The sequence below is a fragment of the Pleurodeles waltl genome, chromosome 3_1 (assembly GCF_031143425.1).
Source record: "Pleurodeles waltl isolate 20211129_DDA chromosome 3_1, aPleWal1.hap1.20221129, whole genome shotgun sequence".
NCBI lineage: Eukaryota > Metazoa > Chordata > Amphibia > Caudata > Salamandridae > Pleurodeles > Pleurodeles waltl.
In genome coordinates, this window is record NC_090440.1 from 1,235,840,643 (window position 1) to 1,235,865,686 (window position 25,044).

The window sequence follows — 25,044 nt, forward strand, 5'->3', positions numbered from 1 at the left end:
CTGACCTTAAGGGGGGAGGAGGCAGATTCATACCCTAGTATGAAGAGGTGCTTAGCCAAGAAGTTTGGTCTGACCCCAGAGCAATATAGAATGAAGTTCAGGGACACCCAGAAGGTCAGTACCCAGTCTTGGGTTGACTTTGTGGACATTTCACTAAAGGCACTAGAGGGCTGGATTATTGGTAACAAAGTAGATACTTATGAGGGGTTATACAATCTGATCATGAGAGAGCACATCTTGACCAATTGTACCCAAGAAAGGTTACGCCAGCATCTAGTGGACTCTAAGCAGACCAACCCTAGAGAGCTAGGGGAGGCAGCTGATGAGTGGTTGAGAACCAGGGTGGTTGTCAATTCCCAGGGGGGAGACTCCAAGAAGGGGGGGACAGGTCCCCAAAAACCTAAGGAGGGAGGTGGTAAGCCCACCACAGAGACTCCCTCTGTACCCCAGAACCCTAAGAAGGAGGAGAGTAAATCCCACTCTGACCAGCAGAGACAGTTAGACCCAAGGTTATAAAAGCTCTTGGACAGTAGGGCTTGCTTTGACTGTCAGCAGACAGGTCACTTCAGAGGAGATGCAGCCTGTCCAAAGAAGGTGGTTAGCACTGGGCTATCCAGTGTAGCCATAGAGGAGGATTCCTCAGATGATGAAGTCCTCCTAGCATTGTGCTGGGAGACAGGACCAGACGGTAATCTGGTGATCCCTGAGGGTGGGAGTAGGCACTTCCACCACATTCAAGTGAATGGGATCCCTACCACTGGCCTGAGAGACACCTGTGCCAGTCACACTATAGTGAGTGACCGGTTAGTGACCCCAGACATGTATGTCCCAGGAAAGACAAAGAAAGTCAGGATAGCCACAGGGGAGGTCACCTCCAAACCTGTAGCCATAGTGCCCCTAGAGAGGGAGGGTATCCTTGACTGGATTAGGGTGGTAGTCAGTGCTGACCTTCCCCTAGATTGTATCCTGGGCAATGACCTCCCAGAGGTGAGTCTGGTCACAGATGGGGTGGTCGCCCAAGGCGCCCCCCCAACCCAAAGTCCTGGGGAGTCAGTCCCTACAGTTAGGAGACAGGGGTCCCCAAGAAAAGGAAAGAAGAAAAGGAAGGGTAGGCCACTCTTAAAGAGAGTTCCAGGGAGCCAAAGGCCTTCTGCCCCAGTAGGGGGGGAGCCCAGAGTTGGCACTGGTGAGGCCTCACCTGACCCCAAGGAAGTCCTGAGTAGTCAGGCAGCTGTCCAGATGCAAGGTGTTGCCCCTGCACTGACAGAAGGGAGAGTGGAAGGAGGGTGTCTGCCACAGGAGGTGGTAGCCCCCCACTCTAGACAGCAAGAGGGGTGCCAGGACCCCAAAGATGCCCCTAAAGCAGCTCAGCCACCTGTCAGTGGAGAGCTTAGGGTGTGGTTCTGGGTACTGACAGCTGTCCGTAGCCTCTGCTGGGTGCTAGCCTTCCTGGCAGCACTGTACTTGGCCTGGGAGGCAGACCCCAAAGCCAATAGCAAAGTAGGCCCCCTGACCCTATTGGTCATGGTGGGGTTGCTCAAGTATTGGGTGACCTCTTTGGGTAAGCTAGGTGTTGCCCTAGCAAAGTTTGGAGTAGGGGAGGTGGGCACCTCACTACCCAAGTTGGCAGAGAGAAAGGAGGAAGACCCCCCTAAAGGGAAGTTTCAGTTTGAGTTGGGTCCTTTTACTGTTGGGATGGCTTCACTACCCATAGGGAGTGACCCTGACATGAGGATATAAGGCAGAGTAGGCCCTGCAAAGGGACAGCCAGTTTTCTTCACTGTCTTCCTCGCCTAACAAGCCAGGAAGACTCTCCCAGGGTTGGGCTGAGTCTCCTGGGCGTGTGGGCTGGGGGGGGGTTGTGTGAGAAAACAGGGCTGATTGCAGAGGCCCCATAACTTTTTGCCCCCATTTTCCTCTTTTTGCTGGTGTTTTCCTGACTTTGATGGTGCCCTGGGTACTGCTAACCAGTCCCAGGGCCTGTGCTCTGTGTAAAATGGATATGCAAATTAGGCTAATTATAATTGGCTAAGTTAACCTACCTATAAGTCCCTAGTATATGGTAGGGCATGTAGGTTTAGGGACCACAGCATAGGTGGTGCACACCTAGGTGCACTGCTGAGGTGCCCAGTGTCATTTTAAAAGCAAGCCTGTCTTGCTGGCTGCTTTTAAATTAAAGTTATATGCAAATTCGACTTTGGAATTAAAGGTACTTCCAAAGTCTTAAACTACCTTATTTTTACATATAAGTCACCCCTAAGGTGTGCCCTATGTGCCCCTAGGGCTGGGTGCCATGTAACTATAAGCAGGGACTTTATAAAAATAGATTTATAAGCCCTGGTGAGGTAAAAACAGCCAAATTCGTTTTTCCCTCATTGAAGTAAATGGCCTTCATAGGCTAGAATGGGCAGACTTTATTTAAAATTTTAAAGTCTCCTTAAATGTTACATACCAAGAATTTGGTATCAAATTGATTGTTGTAATAAATCCCACAACTTCCAGTTGTTGGATTTAATATAACTTGTCCAGGTAAAAAGTTTAGACTTTACCTAAAAAGTTGCCAATTTCAGCTCTGCATTGTTTTTGCTGCTGTGCTCTGATTGGCCAGCCTGCAGCAGCTTCTGCCAGGCTGCCTTGATGAGGTGTGAAGTGGCCAGGCTTCACACAAAGGAATGTGCTTGGGGGAGAGCATCTCCCCTCAGCAGATGGTGAGGCAGGAAGGGGGGGGGCTGCCAAACTGGTCTTCAAAGGCAGAGAAGGACATTTGCAGCACCCAGCAACACCCCCACATCCTGCAACCCCAGACAATTAGGTGCCCCCTTGATTAGATTAGGAGAGGGCAGGAGAGGGGTGTGTTTATGATTTTTAGCCACACCAGTGGGTGGGCTCAGCCAGATGTAACCTCCAAAAATCAGATTCATCCATGTTGGATTTTTAGAGACTGTTGCCTTCTGGGATGGATTTTTGCCACACTTCCCAGGAAGTGGTCATCACAGGGGGACGACCCTGTCCCTGATTGGAGAACCAGGGCCCCCCTGCTTTTCACCCAGGAGCAAGGATAAAACTGGCAGACCGGCACCCACACCTCAGATCCCCTCCAGAATTCAACAAGAAAGGAACTTAAGAAGAAGAAGGACTGCCCTGCTGGACCCCTGGCCTGCACCTGGAACCTGCACTCAGAAGGACTGCACCAGCTGCACACTTGGGCTTCACCACAAGAAGGACTTTGCCTGGCTTCAACTGGTTCAAGGAGGGACTCCCTGTTTGCTACAGGTGAAAAATTGCTAAACCAGAGTCCCCTGCACCAACTCCTGAAGAAAGCGACCAGCTGACCACTGTCCAGTGGCCAAAAAGGAGTTTGCGCCATGTGCATTCTGGGAGTTGAAGTCCGCACCCCCCAAGGACCATCACAGAACTTCTGGACCCTTGGGGTGAGCTGTGGACCCCAAAAGAACCTTAAAAGAACATCTGGGTGAAGCCCCAGAAGTTTGGAAAAGATTTGAGAATTTTTGGAAAAAAGCTCCAGAGAGGGACCGACCCGCCGCGGAAATTCTAGCCGGCTTGCCTCAACCGCGACCCGGCCTGACTTCGTGGTTCGTCCCGGTAAAGAAAAACATCCAAAAAAGAGACTAAGTCCGAACGTAAAAAGTTGACCGGGACCTCCCAGCCATCGTATCCGAGAAGGGCTCCATGGACGTCGGATCAAGATCCAGGTTTACCCCGGTCGAAGGATTTTCATCTCGAAAAAACGACTAAGTCCGAAGGTAAAAGTCTCCACCGAGGAAACCCACATCGCGTATCCGGACAAGGGCTCCAGGAGGTCGGATTCAACTGGCAGGTTCGTCCCGGTGAAGAAAAACTTCAAAATAAAGACTAAGTCAGAAGGTAACTTTTTAACCGAGGCCTCTCGCGACCTATAGCCGAGCAGGGCTCCATCGCGGTCGGCCTGAAAGTTTGACTTTGCCCCAGTCGAGGTGCAACCAGATGACCCGATTGGCGCTTTTTGTTTCTAAGCGCTAGAAAAGTAATAATTCTTTAAAAATTCATATCTCCGGTTACCCTGAACCGATTTTAATCGTTTTTGTGTCATTTTAAAGATAAAAATATAAACTATTATTATAAATTGGTTTTGGATTTTTAAACTGTTTCCTGTGTTTTATTTAATTACTGTTTTGTGATATTTGAATGCTTTACACTTTGTCTCCTAAGTTAAGCCTTGACGCTCGTTGCCAAGCTACCAAGGGTTGAGCTGGGATTAATTTACTGAGACCTAACTGTACCTATGTGGAGGTTAGTGGCTTGTTGCTAGGTGTAGGTACCTACCTGCCCTACCAATAACCCATTTTCCAACAGTACATCAGACAATAATTTGCTTTGTGAAAAGATTGCACAGCTATAAGGGAGACTGATGTTTTTAAGTTGATCTGAAGGCAGCAACCCTCGAGTTGTTTCCTATTCTTGATACATAAGTAGCTGACACTACGTACACCTACTAGCCATTCACATGCAATGTCCAATCAGAAACCTTCAAGTTCCCACACGGCATAGAGCTTTGATAAGCCTATTGTTCGGGACAAAGTCAGGCACAACCTACATTTGACTGTCATTGCTCCAGCCTACACCGGCCTGTTGTGAAATATAGCCTAGTGAGATAATGTATCTGCTCTAAAGATTTTTATTTTGTTTGCAGGAGTCAGATAGTTTTTGTAGGGTAATCACCTATCACTGAAAGCTTTAAATACCCTAAATAGCTATTACAAATCTGCAATTACCCAATATAGCCTGCCATGTCACAAAGGGCTGCTCTAACAGACTGTCTTTCAAAAATGGTTTAATGTCTGGATCCCTGTCAGGATCAACATGCTGAGGATTCAGCTCTTTCAACTAAGTATTGTGGAAGCCATAATCAGGGCATCCTAGGCAGAAAGCATTTGTATTATAATTGACATCTGTATACATCTCCACACAGCATTTGTATATATTGTAATTTAATATCTGTACAGTATGAATCTCCTTTAAGAGGTTTTTTGACACCTTTGAAATTTTACTTTCTCTTGATCTAATTTATAGTCACAGCAAATAAATTGTTTTTAAAAGGTCCTTTGAAAAAATATACTTAATGCATAATACTTGGTAAACATTAGGGAAAGTGCTTTTATTGGGCGAAGTGTGGGAACCCTGGGTAGTAGGAACTTTATGTAACCTTGCGGATTCCGGCATGAGGAAAATCTGTGATTTAGTCATAGTTTGGTGTTTATAGGGAATTCTGGGTTAAAAAAAAGATGAGATACAATCAAATCACACCACCCCATACTCCCTACGTGGCTTGTTTTCAGAAATGTCTTGGCCTGGCAGAATTTCCAGGGTTCCGACAGAGCCCTGGCCTAAAACCATCAATTACCTCATTCCCTGAAATTGTCAATTCATAAGGCAAAATTGTGATGTTTCTTTGTGTCTCAGGTGGCTTAGGTAGCTTTTCTTTCCTCAGTTGATAGCCCAGACACACAAGTGGAGTAGCATTCTTATCGGGGCAAGTGTAGGAACGTTCACTGTGGATCCCAGCAAATTCCATTAGCACAGTCTGCTTTCACTTTTGTATAGCTGTGTTACATCAGCACTCACAGTGTGATGAGCAATATAGCAAAAAGAAAAATCATACTCCTGACTAGTGGGAAGTACTTCCCTTGCCTCCTGACTTTTATTCTGGAAAATAAAATGTTTCTGGTGTTTTTATTAGAAACATTTTCTTTTCCAGTGCTGTGGACCTTCCATTGAAGTCCACCACACCAAGAAGATAGTGTGGTGGACATCTACAAGTTATCATCTGCCCTAAAACAGTAAAGTCCACCAAATCCGTGCAGCCTGATGTCCTGCCCCCAGGATGGTAGGCTTCTGGGACTGGGGAACAGCGAAAGCACAGTGGTTAAAGAAAGGTGGCAAGTGCTGCTGATGGCTATGCACAGCCAAGAGAACATTTCAGGTGCCATACAGGGTCTATAGAAAAGGGGACAAGAGAGAAAATAACAAATATTGAAAAGTACAAAGAAGATAGAAGGGAAGATAGAGAGAAGATGTTCTAGAAAAGGAGAGAGGATTGTAGGGAAAGAAAGGAAAGGAAAGAGAAAGGCAAGAGATAGTGAGTAGGAGAGACAGGTATGGGAAGATAATTGCAGCAGCAGCATCAAAAAGGGACACTGGGCAAAAGTTTGAGAGAGAAGCAGTGATGACAGAGAAGGCAAGGGTATTGAGAAAGTTAAAGAGGGTCCAAAGGAGGACCCCTCTATGAGGGGTGTATACCAATGTCAATGATTGCTTTAAGTCCTTGCAGTTTTGACAGGTGCTTTTGACCCAATGTAATTAAACTATCTATCTTTTTTCACAACTTTACAGTGAAATTCATTGTGGGACCTTCTCAACTTCCTCCATAAAATTACACCTAATTTCTATATAGTTTTCACCATGTTTGCCAGCCTAAAATGTTTAAAACACACTCATCTGCACCGATTTCCGAAAATGTTCCTTGAGGATATGCGTCAAGCTCTCTAGAAAGTTTTTTAAAAATAGTGGCAAGTTAAATCAAAACTTCACTTACAAAGTGGGATATAATAAGAAAACTCCACACTTTTTGAAGCAGATTAATTTTCCGAACTTTACGTGAGACGAAGTTTATCCTTTTGGACCTGATGTACAATGTCCTGGTTAGGTCATCATCCATCAAAAAAATGTTGAGTATGGAGGCTGAAAATCCATCACTTGGGGTAAGAGGTGATAGAGTTAGGGCTGTGAGATGATGTCACTTTTTTTTTTTTAACAAACTTTATACGCTTTGCATTTCACAAGGCTTGAGCAGTTTAGAAAATACTCAGAGCTGCGAGCCAGAATACTTTACACCTTTACAACCCTCTGCCTTAAATTCCATCTAAGTGACAGGATTTAAAGTTAGATTGTGGATAGTTGATGGAATTTGCTTAAATATTTACCTTTAAAAAATCCATGTATTCCTACACTTAGAAGCACAAGATTTGCACCCTGAACATCAAAACCAGACTATTGATAGCACAGAATATTAAGGACAGAATATCAAATCCAAAATATTGACATGTAAGTATAGATTTTGTATACGCTACTCCACATATATGTACATATGTGATATATGTATCTTCAAGGTATGTTGATGTGGAGTTAGGTATAGTACATCTCTGCTTCCCTATTTGCACTTATCTTTCAATATTCTGTTTTCAGTATTCTTGTGCCACAATAGGTGAGTAGTTGATATGTATTAGTCTAAACAGTATTGGGAAACTAATTCACCTATAGTGCTCAGATGTATTGTTTGGTCACTGTGGGGGACGGGGGATTCCTCCTTCCAGTTCTCCATGGTAGTCCTGAGATCCAGCAGGAAAATTCATAACTTGACTTGTGTATGTTCGATTGTTGTCGTTTTGGTCTTGTTTTGTTTAGATCAATATTTTTCTAAACTGGTGTTGTGTCATTTTGTAGTGTTTTCATTAAGTTACTGTGAGTGTTGTTACAAATACTTTACACCTAGCACTCTGAAGTTAAGCCTACTCCTCTGCCAAGCTACCAAGGGGGTAAGCAGGGGTTAGCTGAGGGTGATTCTCTTTTATCCTGACTAGAGTGAGGGTCCTTGCTTGAACAGGGGGTAACCTGACTGTCAACCAAAGACCCCATTTCTAACATTGGTGAGCAGTGGTTGGGATTTGGACTTGTATTTGTACTTGACATCCCGTGATTAAGTGTACACTAATGTTTGAGTTCAGACCACTACGTGACCACATACTACTTGTCTGGTGACTGTTTTTTGTTCTACTTCCATTTTTTTGCTGATTCCTTGATTGACTTTCTTTGGAACTTGATTTGGGAACTTGTTTTTCTGCCTTTGAAACTTTGCACTTGTTTTTGAATCTTCATCATGTCCCAAGTCGGAGATGCATCAGTTGGAGCTGACTTTGACCTTGAGAAATTGGAGAGTTATACCAAAGCTCATTTGAAGCAGTTCTGTAAAAGTTTTGACTGTCCCATTAAGAGCTCATCCAGGAAGGAGGAGCTGCAAAAGGAGCTGAGGGCCTGGGTGACAGCCAAGAGCACTGAAGGGCACAAGGGGATGAGGGAGATGAGGAGGAGGAGGAAGTGTGTTCAGTACACAAGGTATTGTGTGTGTACCTGTTATGTCCAGCGAGAAGGTCTCCAGGGCAGGTAGCAGTGTCTCATCTAAGGGTCTGGCACCTGAGGAGTCACAGGACAGACAGGCAGAAAGGGAGTACCAATTGGAGCAGAGAAGGCTAGCCCTTGAGGAGAGGAAGTTAGCGATGGCTCATGAGCTTAGCTTGAGAGAGAAGGATCATAGAAGCCAGTCCAGTAGAGATGGTGGCAGCAACCCTACAGTGCAGCCTGAGAGGAGGGTGCACATTCCTAAAGACCTTGTGAAAGATTACAAGAGGGAGGATGACATATACTTGTGGTTCAAGGGGTATGAGTCTGCTCTCCACATGAATCTGGTCCCTGAAGCTCATTGGGGGGCGGGTCTGTGGAAGCAGTTTGAGGTAGAGGGGAAGGATACACTGACAGCCTTAGGGGATGCTCAGAATATCACCTACTCTAACATGAAGGATGCCTTGCTTACAAGGTATGGTCTTACCCCTGAGCAGTACAAGGATAAGTTTAGGTCCTACAAGAAGAAGGAATCCCAAACATTGATGGAATGTGTTGATTCTTATTGCAGGTCACTGGATGGTTGGGTGAAGGGCCGTAAGGTAACTACGTATGAGGGGCTTTACAATCTGATTGCTTGGGAGCACTTGTACAGTTTATGTTTTCCAGAGCTGCGCCAGCACCTGATTGTTAGCAAGCTGACTGACCCCAGGAAGCGGACCGCTGGGAGAGCACCAGGGTCCAAAAGAGGTATGGGGGAGATCACGCCAAGGGTGGCAGGGTCCCTCTCAGAAGAAAGGGGGGGTAAGGGTAAGCAGGGGGAGTTCTCTAAAGGGCCCCAAACTGATTCCCAGGGTAAGGATTCCCAACCCCCCAGTGAAAAGAAACCATGGTTCTCCAAAGGGAAACCAGTGGCAGGTAGTTCCCTTACGTAAGTGCTATGCATGTGACCAAGTGGGTCATGTGAGGGGGGACCCCAAATGCCCCAAAAGTACACCGGCACCCACTGGTGCGCCGTCCCAGGGTTTGGCCAGTGTAGCGCTTGAGAAGGAGTTGGTTTCAGGTGGGTAGGAACCAGCTGACATGACCCTTGTCTCACTAGGGGACAGTGAGATGGTCTAGAGAACCCTAGTGCCTGAAAACACTAAGATGTACAGGCAGTGGGTGACCATTAATGGACAGAGGGTGGAGGCTCTGAGAGACACAGGAGCCAGTGTGACTACAGTGAGGAGTCAGCTGGTGTCTGAAGAGCAGATTGATCGCCGGGTACTTCACCAAGTAGTTGCAGTGGACAACTCAGAGCGCCTGTGCTGAGTGGCGCAGGTTCCCTTTGAATGGGCGGGGTCTCAGGTTCCTTGAAGGTACCTCTGAGTCCAACCATGCCTGTTGAATGTTTGCTAGGCAATGACCTGGAGGCTTCCCCTTGGAAGGAGGTGGAACACAGGTCTCAATTGGAGATGTTGGGTCAGCCTGGGTGGGTATGCGTATCCACCCGGTCAATGGCAGCCCGTCAGGGTAATCAAGAGCCCCTGGAGCCTGAAACAGTGGCCCAGGGGACCGCCAAGAAGAGGAAGGGCAGGGGGCATGGGAAACCGGCCCCAGATGTTCCCATGGTCTGGTAGGAGGCGGAACCTGAGGGTGATGCCCAGAAGCCTACAGGGGAATAGGTGGCTGAACTGGGGGAGGTCCCTGAGCTGTCGCAGTGGCAGCAGGAAGGGGGGCCCCACCAGGGAAAAATTCTGTGCAGTACCGAAGACATGCCCTACTTTGGAAGTTTTGCGGCAGCAGGCTGCAGACCAGGTGGCTGGCAAGGAGCCAGGATCACACCTGATTTATTGTGAGGATGACCTCCTGTATAACGAGCCTAAGGTTCCTGAGCCTGGGTCAGCCCATGTGCTGGTGGTACCCCACTGCTTCAGGGCCTTCTTACTGGGGTTGGCTCATGATGTGCCTTTAGCTGGACATTTGGGGCAAGACAAGACCTTTGAGAGGCTTGTCACCCACTTTTACTGGCCCCTAATGCGCAGGCACTCAGATGCACATTGCAGGACTTGTTAGACTTGTCAGGCAAGTGGCAAGAGTGGGAGGAAATGTAAAGCTCCCCTCCAGCCTTTGCCTGTTGTCAGTACTCCCTTTGAGAGGGTAGGCATTGTCATTGTGGGGCCTCTGGATCCCAAGACAGCCATGGGTAACAGGTTTATCCTGGTCTTGGTGGACCACCCCACCCGGTACCCAGAACCCATTCCTTTGAGATCAATCACTTCCACTGTGGTGGGTCGTGCTTTGATGGGGGGTTTTACCCGCATGGGGTTCCCCAAGGAAGTGGTATCTGATAGGGGTACCAGCTTCATATCCACGTATATGAAGTCTCTGTGGAAGGAGTGTGGGGTAACCTACAAGTTCACCACTCCCTACCACCCCCAAAGTAAAGGTCTGGTTGAGAGATTCAACCGCACCTTAAAAGGCATGATAATGGGCCTGTCAGAGCCCTTCAGGCGGAAGTGGGACGTCATCTTGCCATGCCTCCTGCTCGCCTAGAGGGAGGTGCATCAAAAGGGACTTGGGTTTAGTCCCTTTGAGCTGATTTATGGCTACCCTGTAAGGGGACCTTTGAGCCGGGTTAAGGAAGCTTTAGAGAAAGCTCCTAGTAAACCCCCCCAGGTGGTATTCAGTTACATGCTGGCTTTGAGAAACCAGACTGCCAGCTTCAGGAGTCTCGCTCAGGAGAACCTGGAAGCAAGCCAGGAAGATATGAAACGGTGGTACGACCAGAATGCCACTCTGTTCGAGTTTCAACCTGGTCAGAAAGTGACGGTGCCAGTGGAGCCTAGGGCGCTCCAGGATAAGTGGACTGGGCCATTTGAGGTGGTGGAGCGCAAGAGCGAAGTCACCTACCTGGTGGTTTGGGGTCTCCAAGGAACCCTTTAAGGTTCCTGCATTTCAACCGCCTCAAATCTCACTTTGAGCGGACTGAACTGTCCATGCACCTTGTGACAGATGATGGGGTAGAGGAGGAGAGTGAGCCTCTTCCTGACCTCCTGTCTGCAGGAGAGAAAGATAGGTCAGTGGAGGGAGTGATCCTCTCCCCCTCCCTGACTGAGGAGCAGCAAGGTGACTGTCGCCACGTGTTGGGACAGTTTTCCTCACTGTTTTCCCCGATCCCAGGAGTCACACACTTGTGCACACATGATGTGGACACTGGAGACAGTACACCTATTAAACAGAAGGTTTACAGGGTGACTGACAGGGTCAGGGCATGCATTAAGGATGAGGTATCCAAAATGCTTACCCTAGGGGTTATTGAGCACTCCAGCAGACCTTGGGCCAGCCCAGTGGTATTGGTCCCAAAGGCTGCTGCACTGGGTGCCACTCCAGAACTCAGGTTCTGTGTGGACTACCGGGGACTCAATGCGGTCAGCAAGACTGACGCACACCCCATCCCCGAGCTGATGAGCTCATTGACTGGTTGGGAGCTGCCAAGTACCTCAGTATGTTTGATTTAACATCTGGGTACTGGCAGATTGCCTTAACTGAGGGGGCCAAGAAGAAGTCAGCATTCTCTACACCCGATGGACACTTTCAATTCAAAGTGATGCCATTTGGGAGGAAGAATGCCCCTGCCACCTTTCAGAGGTTGGTCAACCAGGTGTTGGCTGGGCTGGATGAGTTCAGTTCCGCCTACCTGGATGACATTGCTGTGTTTAGTTCCATATGGGAGGAACACCTGCAACACCTCTGGAGAGCTATTAAAGTGAGCAATTGCCAAATAGGGCAGGGTTCTGTGGTGTACTTAGGATACCAGGTGGGGAGTCACCAGGTGGCACCCCTCCAGCCTAAGATTGACACGATTCTGACTTGGGAGCCTCCCAAGACCCAGACTGAAGTGAGAGCCTTTTTAGGTCTCACAGGATATTACAGGGGGTTTGTTAAGGGATATGGTACCATTGTTACCCCATTAACTGATTTGACTTCTAAGAAGCAACCCAGGAAAGTGATCTGGACAAAGGCTTGCCAGAATGCTTTTGATGCCCTGAAGGCTGCCATGTGCACATCAACAGTGCTGACTACTCCAAGGAGTTTGTTGTTCAAACAGACGCCTCAGAGCACGGTATTGGAGCAGTACTCTCACAGCTTAATGAAGAGGGCCTAGATCAACCCGTAGCCTTCATTAGCAGGAGGTTACAGGAGGTTACTGCCCATGGAACGTAGGTGGAGTGCCATAGAACGTGAAGCGTTTGCTGTGGTCTGGGCACTGAAGAAGCTGAGACCCTACTTGTTTGGGACTCACTTCCGAGTTCAGACCGACCACAGGCCCCTGAGATGGTTAATGCAGATGAGGGGTGAGAATCCAAAACTGTTGAGGTCGTCTATTTCCCTACAGGGGATGGACTTTACGGTGGAACACCGTCCTGGTACAGAGCACGACAATGCTGATGGTCTGTCCAGGTTCTTCCGTCTTAGTGATGAGAACTCCCATGAGGTTGGGTAGTTGCTCCCCACTTTCAGCTGGGGGGGACACGTGTTAGACTTTTCATCCTTGGCGTGGTCTCCCTTAACTTTTTGCCTCAGTTCCCCAGGTTGTTGATATGTGCTGGACTCTGATTTTGCTGTTTTTGTCACTCTTACCACTGCTAACCAGTGCTAAAGTGCAAGTGCACACAAAGGGGGTGATTTTAACCCCGTCCGCCAAGGTACCGCCGCCAAATGACCGCACCGCGGTCAAAAGACCGCGGCGGCCATTCAAACATTTCCTCTGGGCCGGCGGGCGCTCTCCAAAAGAGCGCCCGCCGGCCCAGAGGAAATGCCCCTGCAACAAGGACGCCGGCTCAGAATTGAGCCGGCGTAGTTGCAGGGGTGCGACGGGTGCAGTTGCACCCGTCGAGTATTTCAGTGTCTGCAAAGCAGACACTGAAATACTTTTTGGGGCCCTCTTACGGGGGCCCCTGCAGTGCCCATGCCATTGGCATGGGCACTGCAGGGGCCCCCAGGGACCCCGCGGCACCCCCTACCGCCATCCTGTTCATGGCGGGTTTCCCGCCATGAACAGGATGGCGGTAGGGGGTGTCTGAATCCTCAAGGCGGCGGAGCGCGCTCCGCCGCCATGGAGGATTCACTGGGGCAGCGGTAAACCGGCGGGAGACCGCCGGTTTACCCTTTCTGACCGCGGCTGAACCGCCGCGGTCAGAATGCCCTCGGGAGCACCGCCAGCCTGTTGGCGGTGCTCCCGTGGTCGGTGACCCTGGCGGTCACCGGCCGCCAGGGTCAGAATGACCCCCAAAATGTGTATGTAATTGGCTTATCCATGATTGGCATATTTGGTTTACTAGTAAGTCCCTAGTAAAGTGCACTAGAAGTACCAGGGCCTCTAAATCAAATGCTACTAGTGGGCCTGCAGCACTGGTTGTGCCACCCACAAAAGTAGCTCTGTAATCATGTCTCAGACCTGCCACTGCAGTGTCTGTGTGTGCAGTTTTAACTGTAAATTTGACTTGGCAAGTGTACCCACTTGCCAGGCTAAACCTTCCCTTTTCTTACATGTCAGACACCCCTAAGGTAGGCTCTAGGTAGCTCCAAGGGCAGGGTGCAGTGTATGGTCAAGGTAGGACATATAGTAATGTGTTTTATATGTCCTGAAAGTCGAATAATTTTGTGTTTCTGAGAGCTATTTTTTAGTTTAATCTTTAAAAATTCATAACTTGACTTGTGTATGTTGGATATTTGTCGTTTTGGGCTTGTTTTGTTTAGATCAATATGTCCTATTGTTCTAAACTGGTGCTGTGTCATTTTGTAGTGTTTTCATTAAGTTACTGTGTGTGTTGGTAAAAATACTTTACACCTAGCACTCTGAAGTTAAGCCTACTGCTCTGCCAAGCTACCAAGGGGGTAAGCAGTGGTTAGCGGAGGGTGATTCTCTTTTACCCTGACTAGAGTGAGGGTCTTTGACTGAACAGGGGGTAACCTGACTGTCAACCAAAGACCCCATTTCTAACAATATTACTCTGAGCAGAGCTGCATGTGGAGTTCAAATCCTGGTGGTTTTATTCTCTGCATCCAAGTTATGAACTGAGGTATTTGAAGTCACACAGTGTGTGCAGTGATTTAAAAGAGTCCATTACACCGCTGCCCAGGGAAAGGATTGAAGGTGATGGGGGAGTTGGGATGGAGTGGGTGAGAAGTGAGGGGCTGATTATGAAGCCCTTAAGTCACGATCCTCTTAAAATCCAACACTTGGCTGGCAGCAGCACCTCTTTCTCTGCCCCCTGCAGGACCTTCAGCTAGAAATGGAAAGCCAAGGAGCAGGCGCTTGAGAGTGCAGACCACAGCAGGAATGGACGCTTGGGTGGGACGGTGTCGGGGGATTTGCAAAGATGGAGTGAGGAGCCCGGCAAGGATGTCATGAGCTGTGGCACAAGGAAATCGCACCACAGACTGATACTTGGGTAGCCAAATACAGAAATTATTAAGGTTAAATGGGCTTCCAGGGCAATCAACCCCAGTGCCACTTCTATGCCTCAGGGTGGAGCAGACACCAGCTCCACTTTTCTACTCTCCATTTGAGTGCACTAAAGAAGTAAAATAAGGAAGCTTGGCAGATACTGTGCTTTACTTCCTGCGATGTGCATCTGTAGGTGCAACTCATTTCTTCATCACTATCTGGTTAAAAAAAGAGCATTTCTGAACAAGACAGCTCACATTATTTTTTAAGATGATTTTTTCTTATAAGCACTTAGAAGCAGTCTGGTTTGTGCCGGCCTTATTCAGGGTTGATATTAATAAAATTAAAGAATGGGTCATTGAAATGTCTGCCCTGGCACAAGTAGCACCCATGGGAGGAATAATTAATGCTCAGCTTTTGTTTCTGTCATGAGATTCACAATCTGACTTATTTCTGAAAGTTTCAGTAAAGGAATCTCCATTTAGCTAAATATGTATGTAATTGTTATTAAAGGGGATTAAATCAGTTCTCCTTTCAAAGAGGCAATGGCACCTTTTGTGTCTTATACCACTACCCCACTGTGTTCACCATGTCCAAGGCAGGGTGCCATGAGAGGCATTCTTCATTGTAAACAAGCATCCCCTTGCATTATTCGCGGACATTGTGTGTAAAAGTGTCACAAGAACTATTGTGCTTTGATCTGCAGAGTCTAAAGTCAGCCGGCTAAGGCATACGCTGCTGAATTGTTTGTGAAATTTACCTGTCATATGTTATAAGTTCTGTCTCAGCCTTTCACCTTTCAGTGGTTGATGCATGGGTGGCTATCGGGCTGCAAAATAGAATTGTTGCCTATTTGTAGAGCTACAACACTACAACCGCTAATTAACAGAAACAACACATGCCCAATAGCCAGGATTGGTCCCATCAGCAGCCAGTGCCAATGCAATAAAAACTTTGCTATATTCTCCTAATCATTACATGATTCAAATTAGGATACCAGCTTGGTCTGCACCTTTAATAAGGCGCCAACGCAAAGATGTTTGACTACTTTGAGCGCTTTAGACAACTATTCAATGTAGATATCTGCAATCATTAGGCTCACCACATTCTGCAATATCAAGTGAAAAGCAATATTAATTTGCACAGCATCACACAGCTTGTTCAAGAGGGCAAATTAGGATTCTGAACCAATGTCCTCTTACACCAAGGTTCGGCACTTTTAAGCTCAAGTACAACTGTCTCTCATTCATCTCTTAAATTTCAGATGGGTGTCTCACCCAATGCCTGACGACTCCAGAGAGTATATGCGCAAAAATAATGATTTCCAAGAAAAGCGTGTTAATACAGTGGCTAGACAGAGGCATCTGTGCGGTATGACACTATACACAGATAAGAGCATACAAGCTTCCTGGGGTCCATTTTGGGGTGAGGGGGAGCAGTGCACTAGCACCTAGAGACCATCATGTATGTATAGAAACATCAGCAGATGGCAGGAACAGTGAACGAGCGCGCAGTAGGACAGCGTGCTATGTCAGGAAAAGATACCTGTTGGAGTGAAATCAGTGTGGTTTCAAAGAGATGTTCTCACTAGTCATTGCCAAACTGTAAGTGCACAAATAAACAGCTAGGAGGGACACCAGACCTAATATAATTACATCTTAGATCACTTTCATGCAAGCACAACAAAGATTGATTATGTCTAGTGGTGGGAGCTGGTAAAATCCACCAGAAGGCAGTTGGCCAAGTTCTTGATGGACTCCACACTCTAAGCAGAGCTCAGAGTGGCAAAACTCCACAAACTGCACCTGTGGAGTGGAGTTTACCACACACCCCCAGTTTATTGCTGATACATGTTTTATAAGGTTATTACAATGGTTGCACATTTTACATTGATTCATCGTTATCACAAAAATGACAATGACTCCTGCAAAATAATGTGTTCATTACATACAAAACAACTGTTGAAATTAACTTACACAAACATATGTTTGGGTGATCCCTCTAGGGGGTCACTAATCATTACACTAACATCATCTATGGTATGTGCCATCAGCCAATTAATATTTGTAAATTACTGCATAGTATTTAGTAGTGTTTGAGTAATAAAAATACTTATATACTTATAAGAACTGACTGAACAATCATTTATTGAGGGTTATAGTTGTGTGCCAGTGATTGGTGATAAACAATGCACAACATATCCCTTGAGTATGCCTTGGACTGCAACGCTACCCTGTGAAAGTCAAGCACTACAATGGGTTGTTTGGTTCCCAGTGAGGAAAATTGTTGACCTATTAATTGTGATGACCACACAACTAATGACCACATTTTCAACATCCAGTCAGCCCCCTGTGGCATCTCACAGAAGTAGTGTTAACATTTTCCTTTATTCTGCTAACTAATCATCCACACTGCCCTGAAAACTAATTCCTGCTCAGTGGCAAGTTATTGATAACATCCCTCCCCTTTGGGCCCAGAGGCCCAGGGACCAAGATATTGTTCCCTGAGCGCCAGATTGTCATTGTCAGCTAGAAAAAGTTATTGAGCCCCTGGAGATGTGATGAGTGTCAGAACTGATTGTAAGCTGCACCAAGTACAATTGTATATGGTCTGTTTTCTACTAAAGGTATCACAAATTTGATTTCACTTTTTTAACTTTTTAAAAGTAAAAGTTAAACATCTTTAAAACATATTGCTAGCATTTTCCCAGGAAAATAAATAATTTAAGGGTTTTAATTTTGCCTTGCCTAGGTCTGATTATGTAAAATCTAGCTAAAACTTTACAATGAAATTTTTTTTTGAAACTTTACTCCCTTTAATTGCTGTTATGAATGGCTACTGCTGAATGATGTGATGTTGTTTCTGATACAATAGTCAGCCTGTGAGGGTTAGAAACATACCCTTTGGATTTGTTTTCAATAGCTTTAACACACCAGTCTCCTAAGGAAAGAAACAACCAGCTGTGTATCAAGTGTCTGTCATGGTGAGTAAAGAGATATGCATGGCCACATTACTTATTATTTGGTGAAATCAAGTACATGTGTGCAAATGCATATTTCACTGTGACTAGATATCTCTCGAGCAACCATCATTCAACTTTGAATGAGTTCTCATTTTAACCCTTCACAATATGCCATGTGGCTATGTATTTCTTTCAAACAAATCAATTTGCAAGACCACTCTGTAGTCAGACCACCACTGTTTAAACCATGGATAGGTGGTTTGGGGATATTTATGGGACTTGTTGCATGTGTTTGTCTGGCTGCCTAGACATTCAAATGTCAGAGAGCATCATTGATAGAGTGTGGCCAGTGCAAGAGAATCTATGTGGGAAAAGAGTTGGCTAACTGGACTATTCAATATCCAGCTGTCAAATAATATATTTTATGTACTTTCAAAAACCATTGCGTATGATATCTTATTTACCACTTCTTCCCATCCATATTTTGCAATGTGATGTGTGATGTACTGTAGTAAACACAAGTAGGAGGGTGTGTCACTCAAACCCTAATGTCTGGATGTCTGGCTACACTCTAATCATGCAGATTTGTATGGGGCCAAAACTTTTCTGTTGGAGGGTCAGGTTTACTTGCAGTTGTTCCCATTGGCATTCTGAGCACAGAACACAGTTCAGCATGTAAGAGATACCTGGATCAAGCAATAGGAGCTTTAAGTCTCTGTGGGTTGTATTTGTTTGGGTTTAATTTCATTCAAATGCATCATTATAATGTTTCAAGCACCTTTTCGTTCTCCTGTTTTAGCTGCACAGCATGTACTCAAGGTACAGGGAGGATAATGAGGAATCTCTTCCTCTAAGAGAATGACACCTCCAGGATTCCAGCGCTGTGTCTGTTCACCATGAGCATGCATTACCTCTTTATTAGAACTCTTGTAATGAGCATTCTTACACAGCTGGGTTCCCTTATTCTGATTGCCCTGTGCTTGTTCCCCTTACCCTTCCCAGTCAGACTGGCCCTCCACATTCTTGCACTGACAACAGTAAGTAGACTTTGCAGTTTCACTGGCTCTTGATAGGCAATCCTTCAATCTCTAGTGGTCTTTGCATTTTTACCCCTGGAAGATGAGGCAATGAATGCCCCTTTATCCACCATTACCTCCTAATTATTCTTTGATCCCCAAATACTGATTCTGCCTCTCTCATTTTGGTTAATCTCTGGTCTCTCCATTTGCAAGCAGGGATTTGTGCTGTTGCCTGATGCCCAACTCTCAGCCTCCTTGAACTCATTCCCAGCTTCCCACACCACCACTTCCTTGGCCCATTTCTTGTACACAGTCATTGGCCACTTAAGCACCAAATTTCAGAGAGTACAGTGTGGCTTTCTTTGGTTCTGCCTGTTTAGCAGCGACAGTTTCTACTGTGAGCTTCAAGTGACAACCAGTAGACTCCAAAAATAAATCTCAAGTTCTTTATGATGCCCAGTGGCAAACAAGATGGTAAATTCTTTGTTACTGGTAACTTGAACTAGCCATCTATATATTTATGCTGCGTACGTCCCTCAAATGCATTTTTCCTCTTCACATCCATTTCTTAATGTAGAAAAGTCATGGAGGAGACATGACCATCATGGCCTTACCTCAGCCAGGCACACGCCTAAGTACTCACATCCTGCCACTTGACCCATAACTCTCAGTTGAACCCCACCACCCAATACAAAAAATATACCTGGTGTTCTGACACTCTCACATAACATCTTTAGGAGAGCCTGTGCCTTCTGCTGCCCAATTCTAACAAATTACTGTCAACCTGTTATGGGCACCCTCAGGAAGACCTTTACTTCTGCCTTTCTAGCTGTAGAAAATATTTGCCATCCTGCTACTCACCCTAAACATCCTAGGCACCTTCCTTTCCCTCCCTTCTTATGGTACAACATTGTCAATCAAAAATTCATTTTGAATGCCTCATTAATAGGTCCTTGCCAGACCGCTCTCCATTTTAAGGTTAAGTGTGTTTTTGTAGAGACCCGCAGCTAACGAAACAGAACATTTAGTGGTAAGCGCAATACTCATATTCCTCCAGTCCCCTGTGGTTTCTGGAAACCTGGGAGAAGCAGAAGACTACCGTTGTAAGAGCAAGAAGTTTGGACCCTATCATTTCGTTGGCTTTTACATTAGAACAGTGACAAGGTTTAGAACTTGGAGTGCATATTTTGAGCACAAGTTGATACTAATATTTTTTGGGACTTTACATTGCTGTCCCTGCAGGTAAGTAAACAGTTCATGTACATGACCTCTATAAAAGCTGTAATTCTATGACTTTTTCCCATGTTCTAAAAATAGGTAGACATCATTGACTTTTAATAAATTGAAAACACTTTGGAATTGTAGTTAAGATAAAAAAAATACAACTGTGTAATTGCTAATAGTTGTAACTAGATTTTTTTAACCATCCTCAAAACTTACAAATTGTAATAATTATGATGCCACCAGCAACTCAATTAAAAAGCTACATTTTGTTAATTGAATGACCTATTAATTTTAGACGGTAACCTTTAAAAATGTGCAAACGCTAATAACCTTCAATGAAAGAATCCTATGCCTGGGATCATTATGCTAAAAATTAAAAACAAGTCACTTGACACTTTTTTATCAAATTACAGGTATTGGATTACAAGTACTCACATCCATGGCAGGTGCTTCCACTGTAGCCAGTTCCAACGCAGTCACAAGAAAATGTGCTCCAGGACTGAGAGCATTTACCTCCATGTTCACATACATTTGGCAAACACCTATTTGAAGAAAATAAAGTTGATTTTATTGGATTATGTTAAAGAAGCGTGTCTTTAACATGTGTAGGGGACATATGTGCTATTGACTTACTGGTGGTGTGGACAGTACTTAAGCCGAACTCGTAGCATGTGTTCATCAGGTTCCTCCATTCAATTCTCAGAGGGATTTGTAAAGGTTTACTAAAATGTACCCTCGCAGCCGTGGGGCAGCGAAATGGGATGTAAAATCCACCAAAACCATCTGCAGTGGCCCACTGGGTAGAGAGGAAGGGGAAAGGAGCATGCACGAAAAAAGGTCATTCTGAAAGCATAAAATGGGAAAATGGTAGCTCCACATTTCTAGAAATTACAATATGACATCAATCCGGTGCATAAAATATTACATGAAATGCAATAACCATATCAAGTAATAATATTATGCAACAAACGTGTAATTTCTGACAGTCTCTACAAGCTCAAAAGCTAAGTAATCTATCCCAAACAAATGTGTTCGATGGGCGATTTATTAGCCCATATCATATACGAACGGTTTCATCTAGCCAAACCTGTGCAGAGTGCAAAGAATTGTCGGTATGGACGTATACGAATATGATGTGGGCATTGTGTCATGTGTGGTCTCACTGACATGTTGCATCCAGGCCGAAATATATGTAACACAATTAAACAAAATTAAGTGGAGACAATTGGAGGGTCTATAAGTGGTAAGCAATATATATACCAGTGAATGAAATTTCCTGAATCAAAACTACCACCTGAAGTTATGCATATCATCAACAACTGCACACTATTTTCAAACATTCATTTGTCTAAACTTTTATTCACAATGGCACGACTACTAATAGCATTATCTAACTACAATTTTGCTCTGGCTATTCATTTATCAACATCCACCCTTTAACTCAACAAGTCCAAAACATATGCTATCTGTTAAAGAAGTTAAAATGGCATGTATGAAAAATTGTTTAATGACAAATACAGGAAAGGCAAATTAGTCCAGCACGCTAAATTTGAGTCTCTAATGCCGTATTTGCAGCACAACATAACAAATGTCCTTGACATGTTCACAACCATCTAGTTGAGCATACTGCAAATCCACTAACAAATTGTTTAATAAACAACTGTTGAAATATGTGAAAGGTGAAATCACTAACAGACAAGAACAAAGTATGATCTTGTTTGAATGAAAAGAATTAACACAAAGACATCAAATGAGAGGAGATGTTTTACAAAGTCGAGCACATCAACAGCCCACCTAATCAAACTAAGATAGTATATAACACATGCAAAAAAATGAATAAATAATTCTGTATACAACACGTGCTATTCCAGACATCACTACAATGCTCCTCTGAGATTGTCTGAGAATAAAGTCTCGGAAACGAGGAATACTGACTCACTCGACTTTAACATTCACCATTTTACTAATCCACCCCCTTTCCTATGCAGGGCCGGATAGCTCTTTGATTCTAACAGGCACTTTCCAGGTGGGCTGGAGCTCCTGGAACCCGATCTGAAAGCCCAGCACCGCTCCTGGTGACTCTGGTGGTCATTATGACAATGGCGGTCCTGCCCCGCCACGCCTGCGGTCAGACCGCCGACAGCGTGGCGGTCCTGCCCCGCCACGCCTGCGGTCAGACCACCGACAGCGTGGCGGTGCAGGACCGCCAAATTATGACCGTAACAGTGAACTGGCTGCATCACAGCCAGTTCACTGCCTGTACCGCCACGGTGGTGGGACAACCTTCGACCCGGCGGTCCACCTAACACCGGCTGTGGCATTATGAGTATCCTTTCTGTCAGGGATTCCATGGTGGCAGCCCGGCCACGAAATCCTTGGCGGAAAGGATACTGGCGACAGGAATACTAATTTCTGTCGCCACAAACAGGACTCCCCAACGTCCCCTCCATGTAGGAGGCCCCCATCCCACCCCAGCCCCAAGCAGTGACCCCCGTGTCCTTGTACTGACCTCCCCACCCCTGATCCCTGTACTGACCCCCAGCCCGATCCACGCACGCACACACCACACTTACATACATACATACATGCACACATCCATGCTCACTCATTCACACACACGGCCACAACCCCACGCATAAAGGCATTCACACAAGCACCCAGATACTTGCACACACACCCACACAAACACACCCAACATCACCTCACCCCCACCCCCTCCATTCACACACACACACCCCCATTCAAACACACAACATTCAACACCCCCCTCTCATGTCAGATGATCACCTTACCTGGTGGTCACGGTGGTCATCCGGGAGGGAACGGGGTCCATGGCACTTGCTCCGCCACCAATGCTCTACCAACCCAACACCGCCACGCTGTTTACAATGTTATAATACAGTGGGTGGTGTTGTGGTGACATGGCAGTGCTGGCTGAGCAAGCTTCACTAGACCGCCGACTGCCAGTATGGCTACTGGTGGCTTCCCCGCAAAATAGTGGTGGAGAACAGCCAGCAGCCATAATATGGTGGTCTTCAGACCGTCAACACTGGCGGTCATATGGTGGCAGTGACTTCAGCTGTCTACTGAATAGACCGCAGAATTCACAACGAGGGCCTCTGTCTCTTTCCCCAGCTCCCTGACATAAATTCTGGAATGCACAGGGAGGCTTTGACGGATAGAGAAAGAAGGGTGGGGGGATTCGGAGAGAAAGCGATCATAGAGAGAAAAAATACAGAGGAGAAAAGAAGGAAAAGAGAATGGACAGAAGAAAGGAGAGAGATCGCACAGGGAGACAAAGGGAGAGGGACTGGTTTAAGCATTTTTGTCAGGGCTGCTTTTGGTTCCTCGCCCGACCCTGCTCCTAGGTAGGATTCTTAATAGGTTTTCAGACTAATAAAAGTGAAAAAGATGTTTAAAATAACCCAAAGAATGAAAATGTCAAATATTGTGGCAGCATATTGCACTGTGGCCTACAGGAAATATTTAATTGCCCTTTCAATAACTTTACCTACTTTGTTAGTGGGGTAAGTGCATCATTTACCAGGTTTATTAGGTTTGACATAATAAACCATGCCCTTATCAATCCCAATAAGAACCAATGGCCATATCGGCACAACTTATGAAACTACCAGCTACATTTCTATCCTTCTTCACTTCACTCCATTCAAATCCTGGTGAAAGAAATACCAAAGTAAATTCTAGAATTTGGAGAGAATAACCATACACAATTTCACACATGACCTTCAGATGGGCTAGACCTAAGTTAGAAACCTAGGGCTATATCTACAATGCCCTAGCGCCACTGGAGCGCCACTTTTTGCGACACTCCGGTGGCACTAACCACTTTTCCACATTTACAAGAAGGTGTAACACAACTTTTTGTGGCTTTTGGCCTCCTTGTGAATGTGGGCCACTCTAACGCAGTTTTACGCATGAGAGCGGCATGCAACGGGTGTTGCTGTGGCTGCTCCACCACAACACCCATTGCTTTTGACACTGCCCCATATTTACAAGAAAATGAAAATCTGAGGCAGCACCAAAATCTCATACCACCCCAGTGGTGCTGTTAGCATGGCGCAACGAGGAGGAATATTTTTATTCCTTCTTGTTTTTTTTCTATGTGTTCGGCATTCTGAAGCACACATAGAAGAAGCAAAATGCCATGGATGATTGTTCATGTACAGGAAGGGACATCTTCTTGCACATAAACAATAATACCCCTCAATGCAGACACTATGGTGCAAGGATGCCTGCATTGGTGCAGGCTGCTTATTTTAGCGATGGCGCAGAGGAACACACAAGGGTGCACTGTATTCTTGTAAATACGGTACATCCCTGCATTCCAAAAGTAGCACAACGCATCGCTGTTGATTTTGGCGCAGCACCGTACTGCACCAGTTTCTTGTAAACTGGCCCTTAGAACAAACTTGCCAATGTCAGGATTAAGAAAAGCAAATACGCTGGTAATCCTTGACAGATCTTTGACAGTGTTTAACACAGGATTCTAAATACAAAGTTAGGCAAATTTACATTGATGGGCATCATATTTATAAACCAGATATGTTCTGTACTACAGAAATGCGTCAAATTAACTTGGAATAAAATAATGCATTATGGAAAGTCACATTTAGTACCCCACATAAATCTTCCATGTCATTCATGCAGTTTGTCAACATACTCCTTTGGTTTTAGATATGTCATGCTCTCCAATCTTTCTTAAACATTAAGGGCTTGATATAAGAAAAGTGGCGCCGCATCCAGGACAGCACCACTTTTCTCGTGCCCCTTAGTGCCCCACTAATGTGTGTGTGTGCTGTATCTAAGATACAGCAGAACCATGATGGTAGTTAGGGGAACTAGCATCAAACTTTTTGATGCTAGTTTGGAGCTTTTCAGGATTAACGTAAAAAAAATGTACGCTAATCCTGAAAAGACCATTGAGGCCCATTGTACACTTTGATGTGCTTCCTTTTAACGCCTGCTCTGACCAAGCATTAAAAGTGCCAAAAAAATGATGCAAAGAAATCTCTTAGATTTCTTTGTGTCATTTTTTGGGCCCCCCTAATGGGGACACAGCCCCTCTGCATACATTGTGCCTGGGGCAGGCACAATGTAGATCAAAGGGTTACAAAGTGGCGCAATGCATGCATTTGTAAATTTTGAAAATTTGGCACAGTGATTTAGGCCTTGTTGGGCAACATTAGCATAAAAAAATGATGGTAATGTGG

General features: G+C 45.6%; 1 protein-coding gene across 1 annotated transcript in view; it reads right to left on the minus strand.

Moving 5' to 3' along the window:
* Positions 1-25,044, minus strand: part of LOC138285079 (contactin-associated protein-like 5) — a 2,160,239-nt gene that overhangs the window by 801,203 nt on the left and 1,333,992 nt on the right. Inside the window, exon 11 of the mRNA XM_069224597.1 lies at positions 20,249-20,355. Coding sequence (XP_069080698.1) covers positions 20,249-20,355 — 107 coding nt within the window. The remainder of the gene's footprint in view (positions 1-20,248; positions 20,356-25,044) is intronic.